The 12,353-nt window shown below is 47.4% G+C and overlaps 1 protein-coding gene across 2 annotated transcripts in view; it reads left to right on the top strand.

The window, feature by feature from the left end:
* The window catches only part of CFAP53 (cilia and flagella associated protein 53), a 218,303-nt gene that overhangs the window by 54,076 nt on the left and 151,874 nt on the right, over nucleotides 1-12,353 (top strand). Inside the window, exon 2 of one of the 2 annotated variants that reach the window (XM_069626966.1) lies at nucleotides 5,612-8,191. The exons of the other annotated variant lie outside the window; for it this stretch is intronic. Coding sequence (XP_069483067.1) covers nucleotides 5,612-8,085 — 2,474 coding nt within the window. The 3' untranslated portion in view covers nucleotides 8,086-8,191. Of the gene's footprint in view, nucleotides 1-5,611; nucleotides 8,192-12,353 lie in introns of those variants that run through there. 2 annotated transcript variants of the gene reach the window in all.

Below are 12,353 nucleotides of genomic sequence, written 5' to 3'. Positions count from 1 at the left end.
GAAACATACCGCTGGTATACCGCTAGCAGTAGGCGATGTGAAAAGCCTACTAGTGTCCGCAGTAGGGGATCAGGCAGACAGAGTATGGGCTAAAGCGGGTTTTCCAGCTGTAACTTTAGAGTGTGATCGCCATGATGGGGCTTCTTTTAACACCGTGCGAGCAAGGGTGTGGGACGCACTGCGGGAAACCTTCCCAGATACCCCTGATTTGCAGTCAGTAATGCAATGTACCATGAATGACGGGGAGGACGCTATGGATTACATTCTCCGGGTGCAGGAGATGTGGAGAGCGGAAACGGGTACGCCCTGGCACCAATCCACGTCTCTATTTTACTTCATCATTAAGAGAGGGCTCCCAAAGGAAGTGCAAAAGGCACTAGATAAAATAGCAGGTGTTGAGGCAAAAGGCTGGCCGGAGATCCAAAGCATAATAGTACACCATTGTAAACGGATCAAAGAAAGAGAGAGGGAAGTAGCACAGAAAAGGTTGGCGGATGAGGCGAAGTTGGTGCAATCAAAATTGGTGAAGGTCGCAGCAGCGGTAGCGGGACTCCCACTCATACGGGAGGGAGAGGAAGGAGAGGAGGGGCAAATAGCAATACAAGGAAGAATAGCAGCGAATTGGGCAGGACAAGGGCAACGACAGTGGACAGAGCAGGAGCAGAACGGAGGTCCAACGTGGCAAGAGTGGGCCCCAAGAGGAGGAAGAGGTGGGTACAGGGGTCGAAGAGGAGGACAAGGGTATGGAGGAATGGGAGGAAATGGGTGGCAGGGTCCCAGAGGTCCACAGGGGAGCTGTTGGAATTGTGGGAGATGGGGGCATTACTCAAGAGAATGTAGGAGCAGACAAAACAACGGTTTCCAAGAAATAGAACAGTACGGACACCCCCATCCAGGAAGCCCCTACGGCCTCCCCATGGGACAATACCAGCAACCAGACAATGTAGTACAAAGGAGTAACGCACAACTACACGGACATCAGTACCGAACACAAACCAGCCCACAGAATAATGACAATGTGCACTACACGCCTGGTAACACTTTCGCCACAGTAGCTAATGGGGCACCCGCCCCCGCACCGTACAGTGGAGTGTCAGTAGTTTCGGGGAACATTTTCGATCAAGGGGGGGCAATGAGACACCCCGCATAGGACAGCCCACAGAGAGCACTTGCGTGTCCAGTACTGTCTACGACCCACAATGCATCAGAGGAACCATTGATAGGAGCGCAGATAGGAGACAAGCAATTCATATTCATGGTGGATTCGGGAGCGGAGAAATCATGCATTAGAGAGGGCCGGTTCCCGTTATCTAATAGAACGTTAGAGACGCAGGGGTTCTCTGGGGCTGTAATTGAAGTTCCTTACACAGAGGTATTGGATGTGACAGTGGGGGGGAAAACAGTGAAAGCACCCTTACTGTACTATGAAAACTCTCCCATCAACTTACTGGGGAGAGATCTCTTGAGCAAACTAAACATGACAATATCATTCACAGGGAGCGGCATCGTATGTTCAACGCCAGGCATATGCCCCCTCCGTATATTAGCAGTAATACACGGCCACACAATCATGAAAGAGATCAGAGGGGTACCAAGAAATGAGGAGATGTTTGTTGAAGGTATGAGAACATTGGCTCTCATAGTACCAGAACTAAAAAGGGTGGAGTGGAGGATCCCAGCAGAATTCCTTTTCCGTCCCATAGCAAGCCCTGACACTGCTCTTGGGGCAGTACTATCGTTGGATTTGCATGCAATACATGTATCAGCAAACAGAATATGTGTGATTGGTATTGACATGGAAGGGTGTGAGTGGCGGACAGTATTGTGTACAAATGCAAATATCCCGCTGAGAGAGCTCTCGGACGAGGAGCTATTTTCTGACACTGAGGGAGATGGTGAAGTAGTGATGGAACTGGCAATGCCCTGTGACATTGTAGTTACAGCCAGACAAACTAAGGTTGAACTAATGGCGGTAGTAGGAGCACCGCACACATTTTTTGATGAAGACATGAGTTCAGTACCCATTAACTTATGGACTAATGGCCCCCACGATGTAGGGTTGCTGCATGAAGTTCAGCCTGTGGTGATAAAAGTAAAACAGGGAGCAATACTACCCCGGGTGAAACAATATCCACTGTCGCGAGAAGCAGAAGAAGGGATCAGAGAGACAATAGAAGCACTGCTAGCACAGGGTATAATCGTGCCCTCAAACTCCCCATGCAACACATGCATTTACCCAATCAAAAAAGCGAAGGGGGGTTCATGGAGGATGATACAAGATTTACGCCCACTGAACGATGTGGTAATGAAGGAGTTCCCTTTAGTCCCGAACCCGGCGACAATACTGTGCAACATTCCAAAAGTAGCATCACACTTCACAGTAATTGACTTAAAAAATGCATTTTTTTCGATTCCCTTAGCAGAAGAGAGCAGGTACTTGACAGCATTTACATTGGGAGGAAGGAGATTCGAACACTGCAGACTACCACAAGGATATTGCGAGAGCCCAAGCATATTTAACAGGGTACTACATGAAGATCTAGGGAATTTGTCTGTAGAAAGCACAGTGATTCAGTACGTTGATGATTTATTGGTTTGTGCACAGGCTGAGGAAGAGTGCAGACAGGACTCGATAACACTCTTGACATTATTGGCAAATAAGGGGTACAAGGTGGACAAGGGGAAGTTACAATACTGTCTGACAGAGGTCCTATACTTGGGTCAGTTGATATCAAAGGATGGCAAGCGAATTATACCAGACATGGCACAGGCGATTAGAACAATTGGGGAGCCCAAAACAGTAAAAGAGATGCAGAAATTTCTGGGTATGTGTAACTATTGCCGAGCATGGATATTGGACTATGCGGCGTACACAAGGCCCTTGCTACAGGCACTAAAAGAAGCACAACAAGAACACAAACACATAGAATGGACAGAGGTGATGAACACAGCATTTAACTCACTAAAAGAGCTGATATCAAGCGCTCCAGTACTAGCAAACCCAGATTATGGGCGCGAATTCTTCTTATTTTCACACTGCAAAGGAACACTGATGACAGCAGTACTGACACAGAAAACATCTTTAGGGCATAAACCACTCGCTTACTATAGCGGCACCCTAGACGCAGTAATGCAAGGTCATTTCGCGTGCGAGCAATCCCTAGCTGCAGCCGCGTTCGCAATTGAAAAAAGTGCCACGATAGTGATGGGCTGCCCGGTGACACTGTTTGTGGAGCACTCACTTTTTGCAATATTAGAGCGAACAAAGAGCACATTGACAACACAACGCGCCACAGCATATGAGATAATACTGTCCAGCGCTAACATCCATATAGTAAGATGTAAAACAGTGAACCCAGCCACATTCATCACAGAGGTATGCACCGTAGAGGACATGCAAAACCACAACTGCGCCACGTACACAGGTGACGAAAGTAAGGATCAAGTGATTTTTGAAAATGCCCTGACCGAGGGTGAGGTGTATTTTGTTGACGGGTCAGCATCAATCGACATGGAGACAGGAGAAAAGCATGTGGGTATGGCAGTGGTACGATTAGAGGAAGATGAATATGAGATACTAGTACAACACCGCCTCCCATCACACTATTCAGCGCAAGCAGCAGAACTAATAGCGCTAATAGAAGCATTGCATGCCGCCAAGGGGTGCGCAGTGACCATATATACAGACTCAGCATACATGACAACAACAGTTCACGGTGGGTTGGCCCGGTGGGGGCGGAGAGGGTTCCGACGAGCAGACGGAACGCCAGTCCAGCATGCAGAATTATTGAAAGAACTGATTGAGGCCCTGCAAGACCCCACGGCAGTGGCCATCGTAAAATGTCAAGCTCATACCACCAATACAGATTTTGTATCTTTAGGGAACGCGGCAGCAGACGCCGCTGCCAAAGCAGCTTCATATCTACAAAAAGGTGAAATAGGAGAGTACATGTTGCACCACACAGTAAGCCAAGAGGTCCCCACAGGATACAACATGATGTCCACACAGGAGATAATAGAGCTGCAAGAGGGAGCTAGTGCAGAAGAAAAATTGCTGTGGACTAAGAGAGGATGCAGCAAATCACCGACTGATTTATTGTGGCGACAAGAGAGTTCAGGAAAAGTGGTAATGCCAATTACGCTGTTAGAAATAGCATTTCAACAACTACACTTTCCCGCACACAACACAAAGAAACACATAATGGCAGAGATACAAGAAGATTGGTTTGCACCTTGCCTCCAGGAACACGTCACAAGGTTAGCCCTAGAATGCACGACATGTCAAATTTACAACTCAGGTATGACACTGCGTACACTAAGGGGTACGATACCAAAACCAAGTGGCCCATTCAGAGAGCTCCACATTGATTATGTAGACATGGGAGAAAGGTGTAACGGGGCTCGATACATGATTGTGGTTGTATGTCCATTTTCGAGGTGGGTGGAGGCAGGTCCATGTGCCCGCCCTGACGCGAGGGGCGCCGCGAAGTTCCTAGTGCGGGAAGTGTTTCCGCGCTGGGGAATTTGCGACGTTATTCGCTCAGATAACGGGACGCATTTCGTTAATGAATTATTTAAAGAAGTGACTACATTATTGGGGATAAAGCACAGATTATGTTCGATTTATCATCCTCAAAGTAATGGCGTCGTGGAAAAGATAAATGGCCTGTTAAAAAGCAGATTATCCAAACTTTGTTTTTCCCTTAAAAAGACTTGGATGTACTGCCTGCCTTTGGCCTTGTTTGAACTACGAAACCAGCCAAGTAAGGATCACCATTTGTCCCCGCACGAGATCGTCACGGGAAGAAGAATGCATACAGCGCATTCGCCTCTCCGTGAGCGTTCTGATGCACACAGAAGCTCAGCTATATTGGGGGAGGAGTTCACAGAATATCTGCGAAAACTGACACGGGCAGCGCGCGTAATTGCAAAGCAACTAGCCCCCCCCTTGACAAGAGAGGAGGGGAACGCGACTGAACCAAACAGGTTGCCTGAAAAACCACTACAGCTAATGCCTGGCGACCTTATCTATGTTAGAAGTTTTGTGCGGAGGTGGAACGCACCACGTTTCCATGGCCCCTATGAGGTAGTGTTTTGCACGCCTACAGCAGTAAAGGTTAAGGGCCTGCGATATTGGGTGCATTTGACAGACGTACGTAAAGCTTACAGCGCTGCGGAGAGTGAGGTGCAGGACGAGGCACAGGCAACAGCGGACGATGAAGTTGTGCAGAATGAATGATTGGAATTTTGTGTGCATTATAAGATGAACAGTGAACACAATTAGCGCGCAACAAATGTCCTGGACTAAAACATGTACATATGTGTATGCAAATTTTCTTTTTATTACAATTTTTGAAAGTTTTGCGTGGGGTTCTTTTTTTTTCCTCTCCTGTGCTCTTTAAGATGTTTTTTTTTATTATTGTTGTTTTTAAACTGTCATGTTTTTTATTATTTATATATATATAGTAAGGTACGAATAATGATGCTTGAAAGGCTACCTTGTCTGTCAACACACCCCCTCCCTCACCCAACCCTATATTTTATCACCGAAACGTTACAACGTGGAAATGTTTACATGTTTGTATTTAATGAACTGTTGTGTCTCAAACAGGATTTATCATGGCATCGAATGGGCAGCCTGCAACTAATAGATATGTTAGATTTAGAGAAATGTTAGTGGCTAGATTAACATATTCATTTGAATGTGGTTTATCAATGTGTGCTATCGTGTTCTTCATCTCAATGTTTTGTCTAGTATTACACTGGGTTATAGCGTTCATCTCTACCGAGATGAACGAGGGGGGAGGGGGGAACAACACCACCCTTGCCCCTGGAACGAAAACAATTCCGACTGTAGGTATCAAAGAAGGTGATTTCTTGATCTGGGATGGATCACACTTTGTGTGGGGATACTATACTACACCACCCACTGCTGTCCTGTCACAATCGAGAACCAAAAATGTAAATAATGACACAATGTCCCAACCTGGAACATACAACAACTACACGATCCCTCCCGCCCCAATTTCAAACAACGATCTCTTGTTTATTAAGGAGGATGGAAAAGTGATTATGATGACAGAACACAAGTCCCTATATGAAGAATTAGAAAAGGGGGGTGGAAGGGAGGAAGGGGGGCCTGGTTCTTCACCTACCATAACAAGAAGGTACAGAAGAAGGGAGAAAAGTAGGCGGAGAAGAGAGACTGGTGGAAAAGGGTATGATGAGTATTATGGGCTAGGGTTAGACAAAATGGAAGACCCACGACACCCTCACCAAGCAAATAAATGGTATGCAGATATGAGCACAACAGCCAAACAGACAACCAATGAGAGCTGTTATGTCTGCTCACTTATCCCCCATGCATCAGGCACACCTAAAGTATTGTTGCCACGAGAATTGCCCATTGTGGATGCCCAATGTCTCCTTCATCTCACGCTGTGTAGAATAAAGAACACTTTCCAAGCACACGATGTCTCTTTCAGAATGCTACAGAACAACAAAACGTGCTATTCGCAAGCATCTGGAGTGATCTGTCTTAAAGAACCTTTCTTTGCAATACAAGGGACACTGTTTTCCGAAAACAAATGGAAAGACGAAGAAGTGCTGTGCAAGGCAGAAGCACTGAAAGGTGTCCAACCGGACAAGTTGCGGTGGATGGAAAGAACATGCTTGCCAATATGGAAAGAACACATCCCTAAACTAACATGGGTAACAGCGATGGAGAAACCCTTCAAACTACAAAGTGAAATACAAAACGAACTATGTTTCAAGGGAGAAGGAAAAATGGCAATGGGAACGAACAAGAACTGTAACAAAACTCTTACCATCCCAGATATGAAAAAAGGAACAGCAGCACTAATGGACACCTACTGGGTATGCGGAAACCAGGCGTACCTGCACCTTCCCCAATCATGGAGTGGTAGCTGCTCAATGGCCACTTTGCATTCAACACTAATGGTGATTCCAGAAAGCCATATTGACAGAAGTAACATGATGAAAGGAGGCTTGAACCAGAATGCAGCTTCTCCAACTACACAAGCGCACCTTTATGTCCTGTCCTCCGGAGGGAAAGGAGAAGAGCTCTCAAGGAACAAGCGAGCCTCGAACTACATATCACAAGCATCATCTGATTTATTGGCACAGATTCCAGACAGGTATCGCCTGTTCAGCTCCGTGGAAACATTCTTTGCTTCGCTAGTATCAAGTGTCCAAGCAAGAGCAAATGCAAAATGGCTCCAGATCACACGGTGGGAACTGATCCAGTTGGCCAATGATACTGAAGAAGGGTTTAACATAATAAAGGTGGAACTACGAGCTCTGCGATTAATGACCATGCAGAACAGGTATGTTTTAGACCTGTTAACAGCAATCGATGGAGGTGTTTGCCGAAAAATAGGAAGTGCGTGCTGCACGTTCGTACCTTCCGAAGACGCAGAAAATGGGTCCCTGTCCCACGTTATTGAAGCAGTACATAACCTGGGCGAGAAGATGAAAATGGAAGGTGGAGCTGAGGATAGCTCGTGGTTCGACAATATCTTCTCTTGGGTTCCCTCATGGCTTGGAGTGACAATGAAGTTCCTGATACCAATAGTGGTGATCATCCTTGTGATGTTCTGCCTGTGCCAGGTGGGCCTCCGATGTTGTGCTAACGCAGTTCCTAACGGTGCAATGATGATGGTGACAATGGGCAACTCCGGTGGTACAATTAAAGCAACACAAGAAGTACATGTGCAGACAGGAGCAGATAACACCCCCAGGTACCAGTTAGTGCCTATGTGCCGTGATAAGTACATAGTAGATAAACTATGGCACACCACTATCAAAGAACCACGAGACGTAGAACTGGAATGGTATGAGGAGGTCTGGGTAGATCTGGAAGAAACTGGCGACTGTATATATTTAACATGTACACCAGACGAGTATGCTAGGAGAGGTGAGAGTTTAAGGGGGGTGTGCAGAGCATGGATGCCTATAAAAGGAACCCCTGCATGGGATGACGCAGTGATAGAGGAACAAGAATGTAGACGATTGGAAGAGCTAAAGAAATTCGTTACTTTAAGTAACGAAAGGGGGGAAATGTAGGGGAGCAATGGCCACGAGGCCCTCCTCACCTACAGCTTCCTCCCCAGGTGAGGACCATGACTCGGTGGGCGCCCCCTCATGCCACCCGGGCCCAGGTGGAGGAGGATTCACCCGCCGACGACATTGCCCACACGCACCCTGTCCTTGCATTTACCAAAAATTAAGATAGGCCTAGACGCCATCTTGCCTAGCAAATATGGTGTGAGCTCAGCACACTGTAACGAGGCCCCCACCTTTGGAGGGCCTTTCATGCATCTCTGTCGCCTCAGCAGCCCTGACAGATCCGCTGCGAGTGCGTTCCCATGAGAAAGTCGGAGATGAGCTAAACCCGAGATGCCAACACGGCAACATTATATTAGTAACAATGTGATATTGCACCCCGTATGACCCGGACCGCAAGGCCGGGGTAGCGAGGAAAAAAGCTGAAGCATCACTATCTAAAGAAGGTAGAAAACAATTCAAGTATTGGTATTAATGAACTACCTCTGTTTAAAATGTGAATAAGCCATAAAAATGTAACGTTATATGATATCCCTCCAGGTCTGGACTAATGCTGCTATAACCACGGAGAAAGATGTTGACCAAACGTGTAACTTCTATCTGTAAAAGTGTTTTCCAATAGTATGTAGAAACTTGAACTCATATATGTTTTTTTAATTCACCCAAAGCGGCGAGCATCAATCTCTGTAGGCCATAACCTAGATATCCCTCGTATAACGTCTAATGTATATACAATACGCACACAATGTAGTGAATATAAGGTTAGGTAATGAAAAGGTACTGGAACCGACTGTATTAAAGAAATGTGTAACGAAATTGAAGTATATATATATGTGTCTAAATAACGTCAAAATAAGGCAGAACAGTATAGAACTTCTGCATCCACTGATCAGCAACGCACGAGGAAAATACCTTTGTGGATATATGCAAGGCCATTCCCTCTCCCACCCCACCAAGCCTGCCAGATAAAAAAGCTAAGACTTGTGCCGCGCTCCCTCACCTCCCCCAACCAAGCTGGCGTTACTTCAGAGAGTCAGAGGCCCCGGCGCCGCAACCAAGGCCACAGCCCGCCACCTGTGTTATTTACAGCACGGTAATAAACCCACGGATGAACCCACTGATCTACCAGCACCCTCTCATAAATCCCACGAACCCCCCCAAGAATCCTGACCCCGTGTAAGGACGACCCCCATCATTGGGACAAGACACAGAGACCCATCTATATAATAACTTCTAACGCAGCAGACAGACATGTATCATTCGGCCCAGGCCCCAGAGCCCCGTCCCGCGACCTAAAATACCGGTCAATAGGACACAGGTAAATCTCACCCCAACCGACAACCACCAGACCTCTCACGAGGTGCATTCCTCATGTGTTGTGTTTATTTTATAAGATAAGCTGCTGAAGTGATTTATTAATGAACTTAAATGTCATTTTCTGAATAACTGCAGTGTGCATGGCCTAGGGCAAATGAGACAGGAAAGGTATTCGTCATTGTCACAGGCTGCCCCAGCACATCAACACCGCACGGATGACCTCAAGCCGGCCTGCCAGGCCCAACCCAACCCACGAGGCTGACCAGTGACGTCGTCCCGCCAAGACCAACCCCGCTGCAGCAACACCTATAGTTAGTCGACGCCACCCAATCCCAATTGACTTGTGCCCCCTATAGTGTTTAGGTGTTGATGACGTTTTTTGTATTAGAAATACGCCTGTCTTTGCTATTGTCAGGCAGAGCGCTCTCGTAGGTTGCAGAGTTCTTTGCATGCCTTATTTTCGGATAAACTCCCACTTACGCTCACCCGCACTCTGTCTTGGCCTTATTCCCACTACGGGAGAGTCCCTTATTGTCTCTCATTGCGGGGAGGATCGTGCTGAATTGGGGGCGCTTCCCTTCAACGGCGTATGTCTATTCTACTGCTCCAAGCTGGTGGCGGCCTTCCGGCTTTCTGCCTTCTCTAGCCACTTATGCTTCTCAGCTTCATGTCCTCTTGCGGCTTCCGCTTCTCTCTTTACTTTTCTCCGGGATTCGGTTCAGTGAAGGCTGCCTGATAGTACCGGTGAATGCCCAGAAGCTCTCAGTCTGCTTCTGCTGTTCTTGCCACCTATGTTCACCTCCAGTTTGCTTTCCTTTCCCTTGTGGGAAAGCTGCCTCACTCCAGACACCACTCCACGGTCCCTCGGTCAGCACCGAGAGAGGTAGAGTTCTCCAGCCAGCGTACCTTCATCAGCTGTTGTGCCGGTTTCAATTTCTCTGCTTAGGTAGGTTTCTGTAACAATTAGAGCACAACCTGCGCTCCTGGCATCCCTTGATCCTCATTACTCGGCTCATCTTCCTTGTTACAGTATTTTCGAACTTGGGGAAATAAAAGTCTGTTTCTGATAATTTGTTAGTGTTCTTAGTGATCTTGGAGGACAAGTCAATCCTTGATGTCTTGTGTGTAGAATCTGGGAAGATGTCTTCAGTGCCTTTCTTAGGCCGGTGAGGGGAGGGATGACAATATGCCATTAGAACATGGGAAATGGCAGGGTTATCCTCAAATGAGAAAGGGGGAAATACCATGTATCATCCGATAATGTTGCAACACCCCTCCCATCAAGTCAACCTCCCTCATATAGCCGTCGTCTCGGTCAGTGTCGGGATAAGGTAGTGGCTGCCGTTCCCTGGCCACATGGGGAAAGGTCACCAAAGTAGTTATGTCACCATCAGATTCATCACACAAGTCTGTGACTGCTCTCACTTTTACTCTTCTGTTTTCTTTTAGGCCATTGGTCCTGGCCCCAACCACTGTTAAGGTGGCTGACGGTGCTCACAGCCATGCTACATTGCCTGCACTGCAGCTCAGCTTCTACTGGTGTACGCTTATGCTGTTGACTATTACTAAACCTCTCCTTTGCCACTTTCCTCAGTTTTCAACCCATCTCTGATGACTACCTCCTTCCGCCCACTCTTGTTCTCCTTTGTCCACCTCCCTGAGCTTCTCTGTCCCACCCTAACCCCTTCCTTCTCCTCTTATTCTGTCACGATCCTCGCCCAAAACCCCCTCTGGCAAACCCATTGGCCAGGTGGAGTCGGGACTCGGGCCTCTAGAGCCTGGCATCCTCTTCAAAAGCCCTCATGGCGCTCATACACCATGAAAAACAATCTGCTTGGGAACTACTTTATTGTATTGTCAGCCAACATGGAGGCATCCACATAGCTTGGTTCGTAAGAACCAAGCTATGCGGTCTAGTGTTTTGGGTGTGGTAGCCTAGGGACTACTTTACCTGGACTATTTTGTTGGGGCTATTTAAACCACACCCGAGCAAGACAACACGCTTCACGTTACTTTGCAGCTTGCAACGTGACGCTCACCGTGTCCAACTATTCCCTCGAACCTCAGAGAAGCAGAACCTGCAAGGAGACAAAAGGAACATCATTAGCAGCAGCATCTTACCTGCAGTCTTCATCTTTAAACACTCGCAGCTACTGAGAACAGCTTCCTCGAATCTTCACGCCTCCCGGACAGAACGACCTGAAAGAGGAAGATAGAGGCAACATTAAAGAAAGCAGTAGAGACATTTACAAATTACGAACTGCTCAAAAGGCTTACCTGGCTGGTCGCCTCTCGGCTGGCACCACTCTGGACATTCCACTCGCGCTGAAGAACACCGCGACCTACAAGGAAGGAAAACACAGGTTAGCAAATGCAAGACTTTGCTGTGCTGCGCATAGCGTTTACTTACCACATCATAGTGCTCTTAATGCGCCATCATTTACCAGCGGGGCTCAACCAAGCCAGTTCGCTGCGCTGCAGCTCCGCATACCTAAGGGAGAAAAAAAGAGACATTTTAAACAAAGAAAGGCATGCAGGATAGCAACAAAAGTAAAGAACAGCAATAAGACCTACCTGAACAATATCAAACGGGCCGGCGTCAGTGAAGTAACTGGACCGCACTCGCCCATGAAAGACAACGCACCCCTGCAAAGAAGGCAGGACGGAGAGCACATCTAATTCTACCACAAGGTGAGGAGAGGACGCCAGAGGGACTGAAATCATACAGGGGTGGAGGGAGGATACTTACCCCAGTCCGTCAGTCTTGAACACAGTCCTCCTGTATTTTCAGGCACAACTTTCCCCGCAGACCACATCAGGGCAAAGCTGAGAAGCATACCAGCGAGTAACCCGGCTGGGTGGCGTCCCTGTGGATACCAGGTGAGCGTATCATATTCCCTCTATACTCCTGATCCTTTTTTTGATAGAGAAGAAGCATGGCCCAAGAGCTT

The sequence above is a fragment of the Ambystoma mexicanum genome, chromosome 6p, assembly GCF_040938575.1.
Source record: "Ambystoma mexicanum isolate Mex_15411 chromosome 6p, UKY_AmexF1_1, whole genome shotgun sequence".
Lineage (NCBI taxonomy): Eukaryota > Metazoa > Chordata > Amphibia > Caudata > Ambystomatidae > Ambystoma > Ambystoma mexicanum.
Note: the sequence above shows the minus strand (reverse complement) of the source record. Positions and strands in the feature narration are given on the sequence as shown.